General features: G+C 36.3%; 1 protein-coding gene across 6 annotated transcripts in view; it reads left to right on the forward strand.

Annotated features, from left to right (window-relative positions):
- The window catches only part of DENND1A (DENN domain containing 1A), a 533,349-nt gene that overhangs the window by 137,553 nt on the left and 369,979 nt on the right, over positions 1–25,817 (forward strand). For all 6 annotated transcript variants that reach the window (XM_070379017.1, XM_070379021.1, XM_070379022.1 and 3 more), the window contains one exon: positions 7,261–7,304. In XM_070379017.1, coding sequence (XP_070235118.1) covers positions 7,261–7,304 — 44 coding nt within the window. The remainder of the gene's footprint in view (positions 1–7,260; positions 7,305–25,817) is intronic.

A 25,817-nucleotide genomic window follows, 5' to 3' on the forward strand; every position in this document is an offset into this window, starting at 1 on the left:
GTGTGAAAGTCGCTCAGTCGTGTCCGACTCTTTGTGATCCCATGGATACAGTCCATGGGATTCTCCAGGCCAGAACGCTGGTGTGGGTAGCCTTTTCCTTCTCCAGGGGATCTTCCCAACCCAGGGACCGAACCCAGGTCTCCTGCATTGCACACGCATGTTCTTTACCAGCTGAGCCGTAAGTGAAGTCATGTGCAATTCCCCAGTAGAAGTAGAGAGACTGTCTTTCGTATCAAGGTAAACAGTGAGGTGTGAGGGCTCTTGGAACTAACACGCTGTGGTTTTTCTTTAGCTGAGTTTTTGCCAGAAAAGAAGAGGTAACTTTTTTCTTGTTGGATTCAGGGATTGTCCAAGGGCAGGAGAACTCCCCTCCTGTTCACTGGGTTTTATTTAGTTGTACTGGATCTTTCTTCTCCTCTTCCTCATGCTTATTCTAATTCTTTTACACTTTCCACTTTTGATCAAGGGCTTCCGAGGTGGCACTAGTGGTGAAAAAAAAAACAAAACAAAAAACCTGCTAGTGGTAAAGTCTCCTGCCAGTGCAGGGGACTTAGGAGACAAGGGTTTGATCCCGGGGCTGGGCTGAGTGCATAGTGGGTACTCAGTCAGTAGTTGTATTTGAGTAGATAATTAAGTTATCTCTTTTCACCAAATTGGACAAATGTAATGTTTCTATTAATGAAGACCATATGCAGTGATCCCACTTTGGTAGTACATAAAAGGCACAGCTGTCCTTTAGGTTACATCTGAAGTAATTATTCACATTGGAATAAAAATCTGATATTTGTGGTAATCTTTAAAAAGGTGGGGTAAAACTAATCTTAACTCCTAGAGAAATTAAATGGAAGCCTGAGATTATAACCATTAAAAACCTTCTTCAATATTTATCAGTCTGATAGATTTTTACAGATTAGTTCTAAACTTTGAACCGGTGTAAGAAACCCTAAATACTTAAATAATAGTGAAAGTTGAAAACCAGGATATTCAGTAGGGAACAAGGTAAGTGTAAGTGAATGTGTTCTTTTGACTTTTTTCATTCTTTCCAGCATACCATCTCTTTTCTGTTTTAAATTTCCCTTTGGAATTTGACTTAGGCTTGATTTTTGGGTTTACACAGCAGAAATTTGGTTAATGATCAGATTTGTATTCCTGTAGTGAAATTGGTTTATGAGAAATATTTCAAATTATCAGTAAGTAGTGGTATTTGCTGGTCAAAATCTATCAGCATTCTCTAGAAAGAGATGAAACTCTCTTATTTTACTGCATAATGTCAATGGACTCATTATTTGTAGGACAGCTGATGCAGTTAGTACTTGTTGATTCACTTAATTGGTAACTGTACTACATTCATAACTCCGACAACTGAAAACAATAGGTCAGTGTCTGTTGTTTATTCATAAATAGTCACATCGAAGCAGGATATGTCTGAAAGGCAAAATATGGTTAGTTTGAGGAGAAATCTGGCACGTGAATGGTTCCATTGCTTAACATACTGAGGTGGGTTGTGCTCTCCTTTACTGAATAACGCTATTTGGATTTTCATTATAGGTGTAGATGGTGAACCGCTCCTGTTTATTAGGCTGGTTGCTGTGAATTAGTATTTGAATGTATTTTAAATGCTATTGTTGAGGGGAAAGTCTAGAATAGAAATATGGTTAAAAATTGGTGATGACTCAAAGTTTTTATGTCTTAACAGTTTTCATGTTTTGGAGCAAAAAGGTAATACCTAGAATAGATTTTTAAAGTAAGAAATTCCATTGGTGTATGAAGGCTGAATGTTCATTTAAAGTACTTTGAAATGATTTTTAAAAAAATCAGTGAATTATTCTCCATTGTAATTTCAGAATAAAATCTGCATTTTGGAATCAATAATTTTTAAAATAGGTAGTTTATTTTATTTTTATTATTAATTTTTTTAATTGTAGTTACAGTTGCCTCACATAGTTGAGTCAGTTTCTGCTATACAGCAAATATCCCTCTTTTAAGCCACCTCAAAGTACCAAGTTGTCCTATACAGTAATTTTTAATTAATAATTTTTAGAAGAAAAGACAATATAAATCATTTGGTTTCATTATCATGGAAAAGGAAAATGTGTCTTTTTTTAACTGTGAAACTTTTCTTTCAAAAATGTATTTTTTAAATAAGTGAATTTTAAGTCATAAATGAAATAATTTTCTAGAATGATTGCATTTAGTTAAAATGCTAAACTAATGATTCAGTTATTTTATAAAATAAAGTAGGTGAAGCTTTTTGTAGCTAAACCAGATTTAACAGGCAGTGTCCTTGAAGCTCTTTATTAGTTTAGTGCAGTCCAGTTTGCAGTTCTCCTGTCAAGAAACTTTAATTCTACATGATGCGAAAAATTAACTTCTCTTCTTGAAGATTAAAAGACAGTTTAAGTGTGTTGAGGAAGATTGAGTTTGTCCTCAAAATGTACACCTTTGCAGACTATTTTCTGAGGGTCTATATTTTTAGTATATAAAAATGGAAAGTGTCATTAGGGAAGGAGCAGTGTAATGGACTATTATTCACTTGCAGCATATTCTCATCTTCTCATCTGGAAAATTAAATCTGATTACAGCTGGGATTAACATTTATGGTTTTAGGGGAAAGGAAGATAGTATCTTAAACTCCATGAAATTGAACAATGAGATTATATCGTTATAGCTCATTTTAAAGTCTCACTTTAACAGGGCATATTTTTATTGTTGTAAGCTTAAATGTATTCACTATTTGTCTCTTATTGACTGAAATATCCTAGAGATAATGGTTGGAATTTAGTAGATGTTAAATATAACATTTTCTGCCTTGATATCTAGCATGTTAAAAGTGAAAGCAGTGTAGATTTCCATGTTAATGGCTATATTTGCAGTTTCTTTTAAATTTCCTAAAAGAGCTCCAGTTGTAGAAGATTGTAACATTTGATTACTGTGCAGTTGCTACACCTTTCACAGAAAATGGAATCAGTGTATTTTTCAATAATCAGTTAAAGTGTCATGCCTTGACCCTTGAAATGGAGTCAGTCATTGGTGTGGCAAAGGAAAACAGGAGAATAATTTGGTAAGCTATGTGTTTGTGTGTATGTACACTTTTTAGTTACCAGTTTACAAATGGACCCTCATACATAAGCACGGTACTTCTATGAATTATTTTGCATTTCTGTCGTAAAAGATCTGTCTGCCACGTTTTCTAGAAACTTTAAGCCTAAGGCAGCACTCAAGGTTTTGGAGCCTGTGTAAAATAATTTATAGTGCCTTTCCAGTAAGTCTTGCCCAAAGTCTTATTCTATTAATTAAACATCCTGTGGCAATCTGGTATATCTTAAAGATTTAATAGTATGTTACAGTAAAAAGGCTATTGAGATAGAAGAAAATTAGCTTTTCTTTAAAAAAAAAAAAAAAAAAAAGGCATTTCTTCTGAGAGCAGTTTTTTTGTTTTTGTTTTGCTGCGAAGACATAGGCTATTAAGCATAGTCATGTCACATCTACTCCTGAATGAGACTATGCTCTTGGGAGTCCTATACTGTAAACTGTCTGCTTTAAATATGGAAATGCTTTTGTGACCTCCAGTGGAAGTGGCATACATGTGTCAGTGTGGGGTCAGTGTCTTGCATGGTCACAGTGCTGAGAAAAGGTGGTGTCTCATCAGATTGACATAATGCAAAATCTTGTTCTAGAGCCAGCTATCTCTTTTTAGCCTTATGTGGTTAAGTCATGTATGGACTCTTCCATACCATACATCTTGTTAGCAAGGTATTTTAAATACTTTTCAACAAAAGGATTGTGTTTTCCTGGGAGATGTTGAAGTTGATTTTTAATTTTTTAAATAATTTGTTAAATCTGGAGAAATTTGCTGAGAAAGAAGGGTGTAGTGCATTACTATATTAAGTTCTTAATTTTCTATCAGAGGGACAATTCTTAAAGAAAGCTTGACATATGCTGATAACTATTCTTACTACCAATGCCTAAACAAATTGTTAATTTTTCCTTTTTTCCTTGGTAGTACTCTCATCTTCAGATTTTTGCGTTGGAAGTTAGCTGTTTGGTGACACTGCATTTGGCAGTGAGGGTATGAATGTGAGAAGAAATTTTGGAGCATTAGCAATTATAGCATTGGATGGTGGGTAAAGAAATAGATACATAAATATTAGACTGATGCACAGTTTTCCAGTGTATGTTATTTTCCATATAAAGATATAGAACATGTCATAAAATGTTCCCAGACCATTTAAAACTCAAAGAAATGCAGCTGATGCAATGAAATACATAGAGTACTTGTAAAAGCATACAGACACGCAAGTGGATTGCTGCCAGACAGAAAATTTAAAGGCGGTTTGCTGAACTGCAGGGTGCTAGGTTTTGTACATGTGCCATGCTGAAACTGTTAGTAAGGCGGGTGTTGTGTTGCTTGAGAAAAGCAGATTGTATTTGGACCTTTTTAACTCAGATGTTTCCAATGTCGATATTTTGGTGACATTAAGGCATTGCAATTGACTCAGTGTGAAAAATGATTTCAACCCCCTGTGCAAAATAGACATTTAAAGAAAGTTCATACAATTTTTTTTTTTTTTTTTTTAGTTTTTGTGTTAATTTTTATAAAATGGCTTTCATAGTTTTATTAACTGTCAGACTGGATCTTTGAGCTAATTGAATGGAACTTTATAAGTTGGGCTTTAGTTTTAAAAGGCATTGCCTTTTTTTTGTTTTTAATGTTGCTGTTGAGAGTGTTAAAGACCTATGAAGTTTTTTTTGTAAATCTCAGGGTCTTACAGAAAGGGAATCAAAAGCTTTATGCTTGAGTCATTGTAAATAATAATCCATGTATTATGTTGGAACATAATTGTGTTAAAATCTGGGAGTCCCACTCTAGGGTTAGTCTCAGGACAGTTGAAGGAATTTAGTTGATGGAGGTACTTAGTTGATGCTGCCTATCATTGAGGCAGTGTTTAGAATAATCTGGTTTGAATGGCCCCCATCTTGGAGTTCCATGGTCATTTTTACTTTCACTGTATTAAAACAAGTTGATCTTTTTCATCTATTTTCCTTCTCTTTTTACAAGTCTATATGAATAAAATGCATTTAAAAAATCACAAAATTATTAATGTAGTTTATTGTTAACATGGTTGGCTTAGTTGGTTAAAGAGATTTAAAGACCTTCCTTTTCCTACTTATAAGCAAACATTTTTAAAATTGAAGAATATACTACAAATTTTGGTTTCTGATATTCATCCTCTCAGAAAATGGTGATAAAAAGTAGTTTTTTACTTTATTCCCTCTTTATTTCCATTGATATTTTTGTGGTTCCCAAGAAGCAAACTATTGCATAAAAGAGGACTTGATATTAAAGATTTATATGTGAGTCATTTTTGTATGAAGTTTTCTTGTTGAAGAGCTAACTGTTCACCACATGACAACTGGAAGAAAAAGAATAAGCCTTAGATTATTTTGTGGCTTTTCCAGCCTCTGTATTACTGTGTCCATCAGTGACTTAGAGCTGCATTTTCACGGGGAGTGTGGGGGGTGGGTCTCAGTAGCAGATTTTAAATCCTAAAATACCAGTTATTTTTCTGGACAGAGTCATTTATGTATATTTTAGGAATTAGAGCCCTCTTTTTGGATCTTCTACTCCACCCCCACAGCACATTTTAGGGGTTTGCTGGGCTTGTGGCTGTCTCTCTGCATCCTGCTGGCAAGTCCCCATTCCCCCCTCCCCCATCCCCACCCCCGCCCCATACCTAGTGCTTTTCATGCCACAAGATTGTGCCTTCTGGCCTCCTGTCACAACATCCACAATCCTTGTGTGTTTTCAGCAGCTACTTCCTCTGACTTACCAGAGCAGCCCTGCAAGGTACTGCAATGAGGATTACTCTAGAATTCTACTAGTACTGGTCTAGACATATCATTGGTGTCTTCCAAGTATTTGCAGATGAGGGTAAAGAAATTTGTCCCTAGTTTTAAAGTCAATCAGAAGACACTTTAAGAGCCAAAGTAGTGTACAGGTAGTTTCAACTTTTCTGCACCACCTGTTTTGGGAAGTTATGCTTTTTGTGTGACCTTTTGAATATTCCTTTTGTTATTAGTCTTGAGTGTTGAAAAATGACATCCATTGACTTGAAAACTAGCATTTCTAAGATTTAAATGTAGTTTGTGAATAGGCCCATAATTTCCCCCCCTTTTTGATTTTTTAATTGTAGAACAATTAATTGCATTTTTATCTTGTGACATGGAGGACTTTGACTTTTACATAGATTCACTTTTATGGAGAAGTAAATTGATATTTTAGAAGATAGATATGACAACTGAGTAGTATATACTATGGGGACTGTGGTTGGGGACCTTCAAATATTGTGGTTTTATGAAAGCATTTTGCATTGATACATAATTTCTCAAATAGATACTATTCTGATCACTCTTCTTAATGTGTCTCTGAGGAACCAGATCTCTCTTTTTAGAAAAGACTGAATGTTTCCCTAATCAATAGCAAATGGAGTGCTAATAGCTTTTAATTAGTACACTTCTATATTGATTTAGAGATGATGGCATCGGGTTATCCTGCAATTATGTTGAAGAATCAAGTGACCACTTTCCTGATTCCATTTTAAACAGATTGGTCATGAAAAATATCTTCACCTATGTATTTTTATAGTTTCTGAGCAAGTCTAATCTCATATGATATTTTGTTAATACTGACAAGCTAAAAGTGTATTGTTTTCTTTTGAAAAATTTCATCTATTTTCAAGAGAGCATAAATATTTTGGGAAGAATTTATTCTATTTTTTAAAACAGGAAATTTTGCATTTCTTCCTTGAAAGAATTCTTATCTGATTCTTGCCTTCAACCTGACTTCTCCCCGACCCCAGCCCCCGACCCCACCCCTACCCGAACATACCAAGCCCACATCTGTAACTGTGAAAGGATACTTCTGATAAGAGAAGAAAAGTCAAGCAGATTTAAGACTCACTTTCTCTGGAAAAATGTATTGAGGGCAGTTTGCAGCTGGCAAGATTTTTGCATTAGGTAATAGTCTAAAGTTAACAGTAGCATGGGGTCTTTACAATTTTTCTTTTTTGTATTTCTGGAGGAGGGTAGTGGGAGTGCCTTGCTGAGTCCTTCCTTGTGCTCATCAGTGTAGCAGCCTCAGCTGCCCCCCTTGGATCCCCTGCCAGGGCTGCTATCATCTTCTGATCAAATATTAATGTGTGATCCTCTGCTTGCTCACTAATCCAAAGCCAATTAATATTATCTGTCAATTATTTACAGATCCTGAGGTGCAGAGGCAATTCCCGGAGGACTACAGTGACCAGGTTCGGAATGCGTAATTAATTTTTTACATGACAAAATTTATTTCAGAGTTGTTCAACATATTATTACTGTTCTTTTTACTGAAAGAGATAAATGAATTTTTAGAAGGAAGGGAAACAGTAATTATGAACCTAAGACAAAAAGTAAAACATACTGAAGTAGGATTGAAAATATTGGTGCTAGATTTGGGGTGTTACCTTCAGGGGAAACATGCACAAAAAGTAAGGAAGAAAACCTATCACAAATTTTACTTTTCACTTTGAGGTATGCTACAGCCTGCAGTTCATTAGCAAATCCTTTTTGGATTGCCTGTGAACTTTTTTTTTTTTTAATTCTATTTAAGCAGTCAGGAACCAGTATAACAAAAAGGTAGGGAGGATGGAAGCTTATAACATTTCCTAAAATTGGAAATGAATAATGAAACTGTGTCATGGTAGTACTTAAAGGACAAGATAGATACACATGCAAGAATGGTCTTTAGGGTGAGGGTGGTTTTAATGATGGTAGTGAAAGTTGTTTGGCGAGTTGGTCTTGCCATTGTGCCATCTTGAATTTCTTGCATTCTGCAAGCATGGAATGGAGTAGAAAGAACTATTTTACTCACAAAATACTGCTAAAGTTCTGAAGCTGCTCTACTCTTTATAATTAAATCCAGGTTATACATTCTGGATTTCAGTTTCTATCTTGAGAAATATTAGAAATGTTTTGTACCTTTTTGGGGTATACCAGCTTTTTGGGGTATATTATGTTAGTATACCAAACATGCATTTTGGTATACTTATTTTTAAAAGGTTTTGAAATAAAAGCATCCTTGATTACATAATAAACTTTAGAAAGCATTTTACATGTGGTATATTGTACAAAATAGAAACATTTTTCTGAAGTGCCTCCATTTAATTTTGTGTATTAAAAAATGTCCTTAGATGAGGATAAGTACGATGGAATATAAGTATCCAGTACAGTAAGTACTACCACCTTTGCAGTGTGGCCTGTTGTATATAGGGCAAGGCATCTCATACATTTTTAGGAATATAACTGGATAATCAGGATAATAAGATGCTTTGTCATGAGATGGATTGTACAAGAACCTAAGAAAACTGGTATAGTTTTTTTTTGCATATGACCTCAAGACTTTAAAATGAAATTTAACAAAAATAGTCATTTTCTCACTCTACCCTGGCTTCATCTTCCAACAGGAAAGTTAAATTTTTATCTTACCTTAAGTTGGTATGGAATTGAACCCTTTGGATTTAATTTACACAATCCAAAGATTATAGGATCTTATAAAGATTTTTTTCTTTAGACGATGTTTAAAGGGTGGAACATCTTAAAGCTTTGTTTAGAATAGACTTGCTGCCATAGTTCTTACCCCTGGAGGAGGAAATGGCAACTCACTCCAGTATTCTTGCCTGGAAAATTCCATGGACAGAGGAGCGTGGCAGGCTGTACTCCATGGGGTCGCAGAGTTGGACATAACTGAGTGACTAAGCACACATGCACGTAGTTCTTAAGAAAATCATTCTTTTAAAATGTTGTGGTCTAGGTAGATTACCTTTTTGGTCCCATGATCTGAATTACCCAATGAGAAAAAATTATGTAGGAGAAAACTTAACATAGTTGACACCTGGGTTTGTTCCTTTCAACATAGTTTCTTGCTGTATCTGAAATTTATGAGCACCATGATCTTTTTTTTGGGAGGGGGGTAACTTAAAAAAAAAAATTGCATGGTAATATGTTCATGAGCAAAAAGCAATTTAGGAAATAAAGCAAAAATAAAAGAATGAAAAGAAAAAAAATACAAGTCATCGAAATTTTACTACTCAAGAGATAACTACTGTGATAATTTGGTGTTTATTTTTTCATGTTCTTTAAATGTATGTATGTGTTTATGTTTGGGTAGAGTATGTATATATACAGGTGCTCCATACATACACATGAAAAATGAAATAGAAATAAAGAGAAATACAGATTTTCATTGACTTTGTCATTGCGTATAGTGCCCCGTTTACTGATTAAGTATTGTTGTGTTGTTAACTTAGTTCTCTTTGCTTTAGTTAATAAATAGTCTTATAAGTATTTTATGTATTGAAGTTGGAATAATTCAAAATTATAATAGGAATCTAAATAACTTTTAGCTATTTTAAAGTTCTCTTAGGATAGGCATTTGTTTAGATCAGTGACTTAGTTTGGAGATTTGGAGGATGATACTCATAGGCTGGATGTAGACTTATAAATGTATGCATGTCACTACCTTACTTGGTATCTCTTCCAATTTGACACAGTGTTTCCCCAAGAAATTTGAGAGTTGACCTAGTAGTAAAGGAATTGAGACCTGAGTTTTTATTTATGTTTTTATAATTTGGATTCTAATATTAAATGTTTTTTCTTCTTAGCATTTGTTGGATTAAGCCAAATTATCTTTTCCCTTGGTGTGCCATTATAAAGGAATTCTTAGAAATCTATTACATATAAGCCTTAAATGCTGAATATGTACTTAATCTAGACAATATTTCTAGTATTAACACATTTGTGATGTAACCCATAAGGAATATTTGAGATAATTCACCACAAAGTATAGCAGTTATTACTATACACACACACAACCCCCCCGCCGCCCAGTTTTTTCCCCATTCGCTTAAACTACTAGTGCTTGTTTTTACATATAGTGTATTTCCCATGTACCAGCACACTTGATCAGAGACGCTTGCTGCTGCTAGATGTTTTATTCTGTGTGTTCTTTGTACCTTACAGTAAAAGAATCTGTCACAAATTATTGTGGCTCACTGCTTTAGAAACTGAGAAAAAAGGGAGGTTAGATTGACATCTGTGACTGAATAATGATGACCAGCCTTTTGGCTCTCCTTGAGCCACAAAGCTAGCACTGCCTTTAGAGTGGAAAAAGAAGTAAGAAGAAAGGGGAGGGATAAAAGAGAGTTACAAATCTGTGGTCCCGGAGATGTATTACTGTTGGGCCAGTTGTCTGCGTGGTATGATAATCCATTTTGATCTTCTCTGTCTTAATTGTCTGCTAAAGACAAATGGGCAGTAAAAGTTCATCAGTTTCATCTTTTTTGCTTCTCGTTTAGAAGCAGAATAAATGATCCATCACTACAGAAGTAGCCTTTCTTTCTGACACGGAAGTAATGCAGACCCAACACGTTTTATTAAAATGTTTTCCCCTCATTATTTCAGTCCTCTCAGCTCTGATAGATCTTACTGTTTCATAAAAAATGTAATCTGAAATGTAAATAAGGGTCTTGATACAGAAGGAAGTAGTAATGAGCAGCCTGAGCCACATTTTAGGACTCTTGATGGTAATTACTGACAAAGTGATTTCTCTGTGCCCCCCCCTTTTTTTTTCTTTCTTAAGTTGTCTGTGACACCCTCAGACTGCAATGACATCTATGGTTTAAAACCATTAAATCAGTGTAGCACTCAATATTTCATTTAAAATCTGCTAGACTTACTGTCTTAAAACCTGAAAGTACAGGCTTTGTTAATTCCTGAAAGATATGCAATGCCTATGTATTTTGAAAGAGAAAAACAAACAACAACAAAGGCAAAAGCAGGGTCTTTTCAGAGTTCATATTACTTATTCATCTGCTTTGTTTAATGCTTAGCTAGTTTAAATACTAAAACATCAACATTGGTAGGATCCTGAATTGGAATGGATCCTGCATTAAAAACAAAACAAAACAAAACCAAAAACCTGTTAACAACACACTTGTGAAATTTAAAAAGTTATATCTCTCTTAAGTGTAATCTGAATTAATCTAATTTTTTTTTAAGGTTAAGGTTACTAAATTACAGATACAATTTTTGAGTTACTTTGGTTTTGGGAACTTAAACCAAATTCTTTTCATTCTCTTACTATAAGTTTAGATAATGTAGCTCTTAGTAAACCTGTCTAATAGAAAATTTTTGTTAAAAAAGAGCATAATCATAATATGTTTCATTTCTAGAAATCGTTTCTCAAAGCTATCAACATGTCAATCTAGCATTAAAAATAAGAAAGAAAACCACGAATATCTTTCCCTGCTAGAACTAGCCTTGTAATTAACTAAGTGGATTTATAATTATTCTATGATGTTTACTGTATTCATTCATAATTATGGAAATAATTGGTAAAACTTTATTCATTGTGTTTAGTGTAGTTTTAATGAATACTAATTGAACTGAAGGAGAAGATAGTTAAATTTACATGTTAGCAAATTATAGTCACCCCTCTCGTCTAAATCCCATCTTTGGCTTTAAAACTTGATTTTTCAGATTAAAAAATGAGCCTTTAGTAATTATAACATGTAGTATGAGATAATTTAGAATAAAGATATAGTAACCTATCACAGAGAAGATTTCCATAAGTAGCTTTGTAATGTGTCAAGTATAATAGGCATTACACCTACAGTTTAAAAATGCATTAGTTTTGATGTGATTTACTTCTTGTGCTAAAACATGAAGACTTAATCATTTGTTCTCACAATTGCACTTTTTCATAGCCTGTTTGTTCTGAGAGTGGTGGTTAGAGTTGAATGTGCTGGAAGTTGATTCTCCCCTGCGCTCATCTATATTTTGATGAAATATAGCAAATGTCTTAGAGCTCTTTAGCTAGAGGTCTGAACATACCTACCCGTCCCTGTATTTGTAGATCGCTTTTCAGAGTTGCAGGTAATTTTTCTTTCCACTGGCACTGAAACAGAGGTTATAATAAAACCAACAATCTTTATGCATTTATAGAATCTATAAAAATTTTATGGAAATCTTTATATAGAAACTAACAGTGTTTCTTGTATAAGCTCCATAAGCAATGTAGAAACATGGTACATTGGGAAAAATAAAAAGGTACCCTTTCTTTTATGGTTTTATATGGTCTGTGTGATTTTAAAATTTCACTATAGGCAGTTAAGCAAATTGTAAAAACATACATCACCTATATACTAAAAAGGAACAAAAATATGTTGCATAACTTAGGCTAATTGTGATGGAAATTGGCATTTCTGAGTTGCATGTAATTGCTTAAATATGGAGTTTTCATCTGTTCATGGTTCTTCAGGTATGCTCTAAAAAAAAAAAATTAAGCTCAGTTATTCACAGTATATACGTAGATTGAAAGATTCTGATTTGAAAAGAGATAATATTTAACCAAGACTCCCTACTTATGTGTTGGCGATTGCCTCCTCCTTTTAGTGACCAGCTGTGTACGGAAACTTCCAAGTTATTTTCTTCAAAATCTTGAGCCAGAGGTTGGACATTTCTATTCAAAACTTGTTCCTACCCCGGTTAATTGAAAGAATACTCTCTAATAAAGCTACAGATATAATGCACAGCTCCTACATTTTTTCTTACTGTGAAAGGAAGCCTCATTGCACCAATATTGTATAATATGACACACATGTACAATATTTACACAAAATGGAAAACAAGTGATAAAATTTGATTCTCCTATTGTTTAACTGTTGAGCAGAGAAACATAAGCAGCAGTGTACCTGGTTTGTATAAAGTGTGACATTGATTCCACAAAGATTCCACTGGTCTTTCTATAGTGATTTGTCAAAGTCATAGAATCCACCAGTTGGAACTGAGACTTTGGGTTTGTGGTTTTTTGGGCCTTGCATTCACCAAGCTCACAAAGAATGGAATTGGACCTGGGTGTTTCCCATCCTGTTGGAAACTTTTGAGCTTTCTTTCCCTCCTCTTTTTCTCCAAAATTAGGTCTTCCAGCCCACTCATACAGTTCATTCAGATTTGATCCACTTTAAATGGTAAAGTCAAGTTGGTCCTGGAAACTTTCAATGACACTATATGCCATGGAACAGAATTTGTCAATTGATTTGAATATTATCCAAGGGATTTACTTACATAAAATTTCAAGAGGCCACCCTTTAAAATGATTCCAAAATCTGGCTTTAAAAATGCTAACTTACAAGTAGCTACATTTTCTGGGTTCCCCACCCTCCATGTCTGTTTTTGGTGGCAGAAACTGTGTTGGAGACTAGATTTGATTTTGTGCATTAATTGAGTGAGAGATTAATAAGTACAGTGACTGCAGAATATGATCTGGACACCGTACCAGGTAAAGAGGAAGGAAGAAATAGAAGATTTCATCTCCCCCAAAGATAATACATGTTCAGAGTGTTTTGATAGGTTTAGAACAATGGCATGGCCAGAAATTGGGAATACTACTTTGAAAACTAGAAGCTTTGGGTAGTGATACCACCGTGTAATCATAGTTCTGCAGTTTCCTGTTCTTTGTATTGTGAAGCCATAGAAGTTAGTAAAGTTAATAAGAGTGGTACAGAGAAACTCAAGTGGAAGGTCTTGCAGCTGCCTTTAAAGAAGATCATCTTTTAGGTCTATTTTAGATGTGTGCTTTTCTAAAAGTCACTGTTGATTCATGGATTTTTTTTCAAACCCTCTTACTCAAAAAGGTCAATTTCCATATTTCTTAATAGCTTGTCAGTCTGCAATTGTAGGTAGAATTGTAATTTTCTCATCCACAGATAGAAGCTCTTAATTTCTTCAGACCCTAAAACCTAGGAAGTAATTGTTTAGCATAATGGCAACAAAGCACCAGGCTGAAGCAGCTTTCTTCAAGTAGGGCAGTCTTTACTATTATCAAATGTAGCTATTTTGAGGGACACATTACAGATTCAAAAAAAAAAAATCTATTGATAAGATTTCAGGTGTATAAATGCATCCCAAATTAAGTGCCTGCTTCTTTGTATATGTTTGAAAGTTTCCCATTCTTATTTAAATATTTTACAAGTTATAGGCTCATGGATGGGAAAAAGTAATCCTAAAAAATAATCTGTCACAGGTTGCCTCTTATTTCTCCCTGTACTGTTACAAGTCACATTTATTACTTTGATTGAAAACTTTTAGTGTTTGCTGAAGAAAAACCACTTTGTATATAATGGGTGCTATTCTTGTCATATGTGTATCTTTTATTCCCCACCCTCCCACCCCATTTCCAGAAAAGGGTGAATTTAAGAATGGGGTGGGGTTGGATTGGCTTATCTTAATGAAGCTGTATTTCAAAACCTTAAACATTTAGCCAAATTCAGTTGAAAAATTGATACATTTTCTGATTTAAGACTCTTTTGAGTTGAAGATTTTGTCCCAATTTGGTCATTCCCCAGCTGTTACAGTTATATAGAAAGAACTCATTAGAAAGACAAATTCTTTTTGAGCTGTTCTTTCTGAAGTCATGCCAGGCTATGTTGTACTATGTTGTACTACCTCTTACTTGAACCTGACCCTAGGAAATGAAATTACATAATGCTTACTTATTCCTATTAGAAGTATTCTCCTGGTTTTATTCTGGCTCCCAAAAAGCTCTGGCATATTTTAGACATTTCTGAATAGTATTAGAGTCTTAATTTCTGGTGAGGTATTCAGTTCTGATAACTAAGTGAATTATGCTTGCTTTTGGGAGCTGTAGTCTGAGTCTTAACTTTAGCCTTACTTAATCAGTCCTTGTTGCTCATTTGGATGTACCTGCAAGCCTGCATCAAGCCCTGTTTATTATCCCTCTAAATTGCTCTCTAGTCTGTCCTGTTCTGCTGTTTCTCTCCTCATTCACACTCATCTTCTTTCCTGTGGAGTCTTTCTGATGACCTACAACCCAATGACCTTGTAATCACTACCTTCTATAAGATGTCCAGAAATATCTTTGTAAAACCTAAATCAAGTCACACCAATTCTCTTAACATCAAAACTCCTGATGGTTCCCTGGTGCCTTCAAGATCTACTTCAAATTTCTTAACTTGGATTTAAGGCCCATCACCTTGCCCCAACCTCCAGCCTGGTTTCCTACCACTTCCCTTTATAACCAGACATAGATAGAATGTTTCACTATTTCCCAGCATGGTTAGCTCTCTCCCACCTCTATATTTTTGTGCAAGATATTTTTATGGTTGAAATGCCTTTCTCACTTCCCTCCCATCCAACATACTTCTTTTCAACATTAAATGCCCAGTTTATTGTCACTTCCTCTGTAAAACTTGCCCTGACTTAGTCTCTCTATCCTCAGCACTTGAGCACTTGGTGCATTGATTCCTTTATTGTATTGTTTGAGTGAGTGAAAGTCATTCAGTTGTGTCCGACTCTTTGCGATCCCTGGACTATAGTCCATGGAATTCTCCAGGCCAGAATACTGGAGTAGGTAGCCTTTCCCTTCTCCAGGGGATCTTCCCAATCAAGGGATCGAACCCAGGTCTCCCACATTGCAGGTGGATTCTTTACCAGCTGAGCCACAATGGAAGCCCAAGAATACTGGAGTGGGTACCCTATACTTTCTCCAGGGGATCTTCCTGACCCAGGAATCAAACCAGGGTCTCCTGCATTGCAGGTGGGTTCTTTAGAAACTGAGCTGTCAGGGAAGCCCAATAAATAATTGTATTATTTATTTACTGTGAACTCTTCAAATATAGGAATGACCATAGTCGATATTACTGGCTCTTCTTAGCAGTTAGGATAAATTAGGGGCCAGTGAATAATTGTGAATATGAAGTATATTAATACACAGACATAATTGCTAAGGAGTTCAGATTCCAGAAAGGATAGCACAAAACTTTTGGAGACAGCTCTGTCATTTACTGGAATTTACATCTTTGGGGTTTCATTTTCTCACCTGTGATCTAGAGATAATTATAGTAAAGGCATCTTGGGATTCTTGTGAGGTTTAAAGTGATTTGAGATGTGTAGAGTGCTCAGAATAATACCTGACATTTAGCAATAGCCAATTATTATAGAGTGCCTACTTTTTCTAGGGAATAGATGCAAGGTAACAGGGTAACCTGGTTTTGGTGCCTTTGTTTTGTCAGGTATTGCCTGGTGGGCTGCAGTCCAGGGGGTGGCGAAGAGTCAGACACGACTGAGCGACTTCACTTTCACTTTTCCCTTTCATGTATTGGAGAAGGAAATGGCAACCCATTCCAGTGTTCTTGCCTGGAGAATCCCAGGGACGGGGGAGCCTGGTGGGTTGCCGTCTATGGGGTCGCACAGAGTCGGACACGACTGAAGCGACTTAACAGCAGCAGCAGGGTTATGTGTCATAACATTGCTTTGAGAATTTCAGACTGATCCTAGGAAGAATTCTGAAAAATCTTTTCTTTCTAAGTACACACTGTTCTAGAGCAAAATTTAGAGAGGTCAGAAAAGTAAGAGAGAGCACTTTGTCAAGTAAAGATGAAGAGATAAGACCTGAAACAAGTCCTGAAATTTAATGTTCATTGGAGGGACTGATATTGAAGCTGAAACTCCAATACTTTGGCCACCTGAGGCAGAGAGCTGACTTATTTTAAAAGACCCTGATGCTGGGAAAGATTGAGGGCGGGAGGAGAAGGGGATGACAGAGAATGAGATGGTTGGATGGCATCACCAACACAATGGACATGGGTTTGGGTGGGCTCCGGGAGTTGGTGATGGACAGGAAGGCCTGGCATACTGTGGTTCATGGGGTCGCAAAGATTGGGACATGACTGAGCAACTGAACTGAACTGAAGATGTACAGAAAATATGGAAACTCTTTAAATGGTAATAAAAGGATTTTAAATAATTACTTTTATTTATTTCTGCTGTGAAATCTGTATATGGAGACTTTCCGTTTTTAAAACCTCAAATTCAGGTTTTAAAACTGTCCCACTGTCCTTGTAAATTAGCCTTTTTAGTTGCAGGTAGTACTTTGTATTATTTGTGTTTACTTTCATTCAAAAAATACTTCTGTGCAGTGGAGTTAATATTCCTCTGCTGCTAAGTCACGGCAGTCGTGTCCGACTCTGTGCAACCCCATAGACGGCAGCCCAACAGGCTCCTCCGTCCCTGGGATTCTCCAGGCAAGAATACTGGAGTGGGTTGCCATTTCCTTCTTCTACCATAATTTCAGACTTTGGTCAGTTTCAGATTTCAAATGTGATACAACATGAAGCCCAGGCTGTGAACTAGTTTGTGTGTACACATATGTGTGTGTATGTGTATCTATATCTACCTATATAGCAGAGTTGGTAGGTAGAAATGGAAAAGATAATTAACATTGTTTTTTTAAAAAAATGAATTTACCAAAAATCATGTACTGTCATATCAACCTTGTGAAATATGTAATACTGTTTCACATTGCCTTTATCCCAGGAATATTTTTCTATAATATTTCATATGTATATTATATTTATATAATATTCTAAGTATTATTAACTATTTGACATTTATATAATATTTTAAATACCTAGTCTGCTTGTTTAGTAAATGCTGACCCACCTCTCAAAAGTCAGCTGAAATATGACCACCTCTGAGGAATCTTTGACTTCCCCTGGGTGGACTTGATAGTGCCTGCCTTCTTCTTGACCATACTTCTGTCAGAAAACTTAAAACAGTTTATTGCACATGCTTGTTTACGTATCCTTCTTCTCTCCCAGGCAGAAAGTCAGGGATACTTGCCTGCTACATGTCTCATCTGTAGGACCTGGTACTGTACATGGATGTTAATAGGCAAATATTTGATTTATAATAATAAACAACCAAATAATGTTCACACTATGATCTTTGGGCTCAGAATTTGAACAAAGTAGGAGCATTGGAGAAGGAAATGGCAACCCACTCCAGTGCTTTTGCCTGGAGAATCCCAGGGACAAGGGGGCCTGGTGGGCTGCCGTCTATGGGGTCGCACAGAGTCAGACATGACTGAAGTGACTTAGCAGCAGCAGCAGGACAAACCAAAACACACACTTATTAAATCTCACCTTGCCTAACAGAGGAATTTAAGATTCTTATATTTGAATATATTTCAAACATGTTGCCTTGTTTTAGAAGTATCAACAGTGGTTGTTAAGAACATTATTTTTATCAGAGAATTCTTCCAACTTGCCAAATGTTTATCATTCCTAGAGATCTAAAATCCTGGTAAATTGAGAAATATTTTGAATTTTAAAAATGTATCTGTTATAACAAATATATATAATGACAGCCAAGATACTTTTCATTATTCACTTACTTTTTAACAAACTTCATCCCCCATAAAAACTTTTAAGTTAGGGTATGTTTGATTCAAAGAAAAGTAAAAGGCAAGTATCCCCATGTTATATGAGATTTGACTTTGGAAATGTTACTTTGAGCAAAGGCTTTACTTTTTCAGCATCATTTTTTTTTTCCATCTGTAAAACAAAATTCTTATTTTGTAGAATTTGTAGGAGAATGAGGCATGATATGTACACAACACTTGAATAAGTCTAGTTTTTTAATAAGAAATGTTTTCTAATGTAGCATGAGGAAAATGAAGTAAAGAGAAGACTGCTGTTTCTGTGTAATTGTTGATGTCTGGTATTGCATTAAGTCCTAGAATGTAGTTAAATCCAATAATATGGATAAAGAGCCTTGAGTCAAGTGATAAAGACTGTTCTAATACCACTCCCCAGCTTCCCATTATAAGGCAGTAGTACCCTTCAGATAAGCCATTGTTTTCCCTTTCTCAAAGGTTAACGACCATAGCATCCAATCCAGGACACTTGTGAGTGTACAAGGGGGCACCATGATAACATAGCGATAATGAGCATAACTAAAAGAAGTCAGTCCTGAATATTCATTGGAAGGACTGATGTTGAAGCTGAAACTCCAATACTTTGGCCACCTGATGCGAAGAACTGACTCATTAAAAAGACCCTGATGCTGGGAAAGATTGAAGGCAGGAGGAGAAGTGGATGACAGAGGATGAGATGGTTGGATGGCATCACCAACTCGATGGACATGAGTTTGAGTAAACTCTGGGAGTTGGTGATGGACAGGGAGGCGTGGCATGCTGCGGTCCATGGGGTCGCAAAGAGTTGGACACGACTGAGTGACCGACTGAATGAGCATAACCAGGGTAAGCTGGGCGAGCTTGCACATAAAGTTACCATAACCTACGGCTTTTGACACAACAACAAAAGTCTTTTACTCCACTGCTGCAGTTTGAAAATTAGATGGGAGGAGCTTGAGCTCCCAGGAGAGATGTGGTTGGGTTTGAATCTTAGCTTTTCCATCACTGTCTGTTTCCAGGTAGGCAAATTTCTTTGCTATTCTACCAGAAAATAAATTTACCTGACTTTCAAGGCTCAGTTCATGTGTAAGCGGGTAAGTGGTAATGTCAATATCAGATTACTCGTAGGATCACTGTGTATATGTAAAGCTTCTAGCACAAGACACGACACACATCGGCGGCTTTGTCAGTCTCCTTCCACTTGTTGCTTAACCTCCTCCAGAGGGCAGATGACCATTGGTATATGGAAAACAAAATACAGGCTGAAACAGAAGAACTTAGATAAGTCAATTAGGTACTTTAAATTATATACATAGTTCTTAGGTTTAAGTCATCAATGGTAAACCTTTGACAGGAATGACTACTGTTACATTTTATATAGATTTAATAGTTTTCTGTATTCTTTTCATTTTCTGTATTAAGAATAAATATTGATTCTCTGATAAACTCAGTTCTTCTTTGTCCATTTGGTCTCACTGCTTTCCTGTGAAGCTTAAACAAGAAGACATGTAGACTGTTAGGTTCTGAAGGGAGATTTAAGCTGATCCTATTCAAATCTGGTACAGTTGCTATGTTGCTCTCTTCCACCACAACCCCTCTCTCAGCTGCCAGGGTTATTATTGAGGCCCCTCTTCCATCTCAGAGGTCTGACAGGCACCCAGTTGTGTGTCTTTCCCCTCCTGTGGAAATGGAGGGTCTTGAGATTATGGATAGTCTTATGATAGGCATGATGGCAATAGGATTGGCATGGGAACTCAGGAGACTCAGGGAGCTCACTGAGAAGAGCTTCTGAATCCCCTGGGAATCTAGAAGACTTGGGAGTAGACAGAAAGGTTAGGAAGTGACATGCAAGTGGGTTGCAGAAGATTCAAACCTTCCTAGTGACTTCCAGTGCCCAAGAATCAAGTCCAGATTCCCGGACATGCCCTCTAATGCCCTGCATGATTTGGTCTCTGCCACTCTCTCCCTTACCTCCTCTGTTCCATCATGCCATGCTTATTTTATTTCTTTGAATATGGCAAGGGCTCTTACTCGTGCTGTTGTTTATTTTTGCTGTTATTTATTTTCCTCTCCCTGTCCTTCTTGCAATCTTTGTGTGGTAAACACCTCAGTTTAGTTTAGCTGCTCAGTCGTGTCTGACTCTTTGTGACCCCAAGGACTAAAGCATGCCAGGCTTCCCTGTCCATCACCAAGTCCTAGAGTTTACTCAAACTCATGTCCATTGTGTTGGTAATGCCATCCAACCATCTCATCCTCTGTCGTCCCCTTCACCTCCCGCCTTCAATCTTTCCTAGCATCAGGGTCTTTTCCAGTAAGTCGGTTCTTTGCATCAGGTGGCCAAAGTATTGGAGTTTCAGCTTCAGCATCAGTCCTTCCAATGAATATTCAGGACTGATTTCCTTTAGGATTGACAGGTTTGATCTCCTTGCAGTGCAAGGGACTCTCAAGAGTCTTCTCCAGCAGCACAGTTCAAAAGCATTGATTCTTTGGTGCTCAGCTTTCTTTATAGTTCAGCTCTCACATCCATACATGACTACTGGAAAAACCATAACTTTAACTAGATGGACCTTTGTTGGTAATGTCTCTGCTTTTTCATATGCTGTCTAGCTTTTCTAAACATCTGCTCATTCCTCAAGTCTCAGCTCAAAATGTTGCCTTTTGAGATGTCTTTCTTGACCCTTTCATCTAAATTCAAGCCCCTGTCATTTTGTCTTAGAAGCTGTGAAAGGACTGAAGAGAGTGTGCTGTCACAATTTGAATAGTGTATTAGCATATTCCTTTGCATAACATCTGTCTTTCCAACTAGATTGAAAACTCCATGCAGACAGGATCAGTAGCACGTTGTCTGGTACTAAATTATCTTACTTAGGGAAACATACCAGTTTTCTTATCTAGAGATGACTTTGAAATATTCTTGATTTCTGGGACTCTTGTTCTTTTTCTTGTTAGTTGACACTTGGGAAGGCTTCTTCAGAGTTATTTTGAAATTCAACAACCACAGCAAGTATTTGAATCAAAGTCACATGAATGGATCATCTGTACCCCAAGTACTTAAATTCTTTCTTGTTCTCATGGCGTGAAAGGGATTAGCAGACAGCAGTGTACTAGGACCTAGATGATGCACCTGAATTTTCAACATGTTGAGCTTGAAGTACCTATGGTACATGGGGAAGAAGTGTTCAAAAGAAAGCTGGAATGGGCATCTGGAGTGGAGAGGTAGTTTAGAAATGATTTGAGCTTGAGTTATTTACACAGTGATGGTAAAGTAGACTATATTAATGGAGGAGGATACAGAGAGAGAAGGAAGATAAATTCCTAGGAAACCGATATAAGGGGAAAGGAGTTGGAGAGCGGAGTAGAAATTGAGAAGTGAGAGAGTCAAGAAGAGGCTCTTCTGTTTTCTACATCCAGTAGCACGTTGGGTGTACATATAACATGTGTTTGAGTGAGTGGCCTAGAGAGCACCAGAAAAAGCTTTTTTCTCTTTTAATATTGCTTTCTAAAATATTTTAAACTATGGAATCACATTACTGTACTGCAGAAATTGACACTGTAAATCAACTATACTTAAGTAAAATTATTTTTAAAAGTATTATAAACTAAATAACTCTCAAATTGAAGAGCTCTTAAGAATCCAGAGAGCATGAATCCATTTTTCTGTCAAGAAGACTCCTGTACCTTAATTGTAGTGACAAACTGTTAATATAAGAAGAAATTGTTTCTCTGAAGAGTCCATGCCACGAAACAGTTGTAAATTCCTAGTGGTGGAAATATGTTTTCTTTTTAATTCTTTGTACTTCTTTGTATTTTAAATCATTTTTCCAAAAGAGAGCATGTTTGTATGCAGTAGACATTTGGCCATTTAGCAATAATCACGTGTGAATTGTTGGATCACCAGACAACTAACATGATTGGGACCATCATTTTACTTTTCAGGAATTTCTACATTTGAGTTTTGGAGTGTTGGTGAGTTTGTTTTGGTAATACTTGACCAATACTTTGGTCAAGACCAGGTTTCTTGACACACTAGATCAGAGGTTAGGGCTTTGTGACTTTTGAGCTAAGATGATTTTTACTTTTTTTGAAGAGTCGGTGAAGAGGGGAACCCAGAAAAATCTGTGACAGGGACTATAAGTGGCCCACAAAGCCTAAAATATTTACTACTAGACCCTTTAGAGAAGAAGTTTGGTGTGCCCTTCTTTAGTTGGTAGTTGTACGTGAAATAACCCAAAACTTTCTTTAGAAAACTTCAAGTGATGACTGCAGTTTCAGAATTTCTTACGTGTCTTAAGTCTTTTAAATAGTGACTTAACTGTAAAGTTATGAAAGCACGTTTTCATTGATGATATGTGAATTTGCTTGAAGATTGCCTTGTGTGACTTGACAGTATGGTCAGAAGCCTTTTGTATTGTATGCTTCATCACATAATAGTTCTGGAAAATGTTTAAACCTATTTCAGTTGTGTTTAGGTTATCCCAGGCAGCCTCAGGTAAACATCAATGTGTTGGAGCAAGATATGTAACATGAAATAAAACATATATGGGAATTGAATTATTTTCTTTATAGTTTTCTGGTGCTCTGAAGAGACATTTTCTAGTTGCAAAAGAGTAAAATCTTTTGAGTGTTAGATTTTAGAAAACTATTTGAATTGTATACTTTTTATATCAATAGTGTTTCATATCACTTGCCTTCTGTCTTTGTAATGAGCTGTCATCGATCTGTTCTGCTCTGAGTATAAATTTCCCCAGTTCTTGAATCCTCCTGATATCATTCCATCAGAATTTGCAAGTTGTGGAAAATAAAAGTTGATTGTGAAACAGTTCTGTAATTGAAGATGATGGTGTACTGAGGCCCTGTCTAATCAATTGCTAAATAATTCTCTCTCAAAAGTGGATATGATATTTACATTTTGATTTTCATATTCTACTCACAGTGTTGGTTGACAGTGTCTGACATCCCCTGCCACTGGATAAATAAAGCCTATTATTTCCTTTTCAACATTTTAAGTGATTACTCTCATACAAGAGCTAAGAAGCAGAAGGTTAGGTATATTATCAAACTATGATCCTGTCTACTTGAAGGAGCTGGGAACCTTGATTAATATGCCTTGTTAACTGATGATTTCAGTTCCATACTGGTAGTGCTAGAATAATTTGTATAAACCAAGCAGTACAGATTCCTTATTTTAGCACTAAAACTTACAAAGGCTTCTTTTAGCAGCCTTTAATTTTGTACTTATGTATGTGACATAGCCTGTGGCTGTGATAGCTACTGTGAATCTCCAGTTGTTTGGGGATGAAAGGAGGAGGCAGCTGGAAACTCGGTAGCTACATCTAGCTGTCTACCTAGAGAAGGCCTTGATTTCAAGTTTATCTAAACAAGCTCGACTAATCCCAACTATCTAGGGGGATCCACTGTCAAAACAAGCAGCGTGGCCCTGAGGCAAACACAGCTATACAGAAATGAAGGCTGGGGCTTCCAATACTCCGATGACTGCATACTGGAGGCTTTTTTCCCCCCTGAAAGAGGGTAGGAGAAGTAGAATTTGCATAATGCCTTTTCATTGGAAACTTTTGGAAAGCTGACAGACCTCCAGCTTATAGATCTGTAGCCACAATACATAGTCTATAGGAGAATCCTTGAATGACCTAACCATATTGAAAGAAAATATAAAAGCGTCCAAGTATAGCCAAGTGAGAGGAAAAGAGGCTGATGCATTGTCTAACATCTGCTGTACTTCTCGTTAGTTTTGTTCTTTGCTATTCTGTGTGGACTTTGGAGAAGCCTAAGACAGCCTAACATGAATCCTATAATCTTCCTTCTGAATATTTATGTAGCGTGCCAGCTTCTAAGCTGTCCTTTGCGTTTTCCTACTTCCCCCTCATTTTCATGCTCTCAAATGAGGCCAACATTTCAAAAGCTAAATAAATGTTTGTGAATGTTTATAAAAGATTTGCATAAATTTGTCCTTGTCTGACAAAGATCACTTTTTTCTTATGCCAGTTCTGAAAAATTTTTTTTAAGGTTTTGGTGCTTGTCTTGACAACAAAGTCCTGCATCCCAGAACAATGATTGCTGATTAAGTGGGTATGCAATTGTGACTGAATAGGCTTTCAAGATACTGGGTAAAAAGGCCTATCATCTGAAGGCTGAATTATAGAATTTAGAAAATGTTATCAGAAGTACACATTTAAATTTTTTTTTTTGCTACCATATCATTAGGCTAGACAAAGAGTTCTTACAAGTTAAAAGAAAAGTATAACCACCCATGGTTTTAAAAATTCTCCTGTATAAATTTTAATAATTAGAATGTTTAACTCAGAATATCACTTTTCTTTCCTATGGTTGAATGTATTTAAAAATAACTGTTAGGCCTTTAGGCACTTTTGGGGAACTGTAAGGCTACCAGTTGTATGTGTTAATGTGGTCATCAGAATGGTGATCAGAAGAAATATACTAGGCAGTCCTTTAAGATACCTGAATGCACAATCATACCTTGGAAAAACCTAAACTACGTGAAATATGTGCTAGGGCTTAATTATAGGACACACACACACAGAGCCCAGACACTTGTGCCGCCAGTGTGTTTGCTGAATTCATTTATCTTTTAAAATTAGAATGGATTTTATGGGGTGGCAGGGGATGTTGTGGGTAGAGGTGCTAATTTAGTTCAGAGATATTCGAAGATTGGCAGGAGAGAGAGGTAACAGCCAGTTCTGTTAGTCCTTTGGTTGTATTGGTTTAGAGGTTTAAGTTGTCATTAAGGCACAAACTAGAGCCACTTCTCTGACACAGTTTTTATCACATCTGCTAGGCTTGTGTCCCCAGAGGAGACGTGGAGAGCAGTGAATTCAGCATGGGCCCATTATCGACTGCTTTTTCTCGTGTTGTAAAAGGAGTGAGACCTCAGGGAGGCTTGGAGCCTCCTCCCGTGTAATGTCCAAGTCAGATTTGAAGGGCTGGTGGCAGGAAAGCTTTGGCCTTGGGGTGTGAATTCTAAGAAACAGAGGCACAATTAAGTTTAAAAAATTCAAGGACTTTGAGCTTGATAATGAAAGATTTTTTTCCTAGACTAATGTGAATAGAAAAGTTGCCCATCTGTGCACATTTTAGTGAGCATTTAAAATATTTAAAATCCGACAGTTTTTAATATGCTTACAAAATAGTATTTCTATTAGTAGTTTTTTTTTTTTTTTTTTTTTGAGTAGTATCTTCCTGAGGGCAAGTTGCTTCAGTAAAATGATATTTGCACTTTCACTATTGGGACTTTCTTCCTTTGGTAACTTCTGATTTATGTCCCCCACCAAAGTTCCCCCCAACCTTGCCCTTGCATTTTCCCCCAACCTTTCTTTCTTTTAGATAAATTGATAACATAAATGTTCAGACAATAGGATTTGAAAGGTTTAGGGTAATTAACAAAGCAAAATATTGTAGAGTAATACTGTTAAGTGTAAGGAATTGTATTACTGATACCTCTGAATGCTAATTGTGGAGATTCTAACCAAATCAT

This window comes from Bos mutus, chromosome 11, assembly GCF_027580195.1.
Source record: "Bos mutus isolate GX-2022 chromosome 11, NWIPB_WYAK_1.1, whole genome shotgun sequence".
NCBI classification, from domain to species: Eukaryota; Metazoa; Chordata; class Mammalia; order Artiodactyla; family Bovidae; genus Bos; species Bos mutus.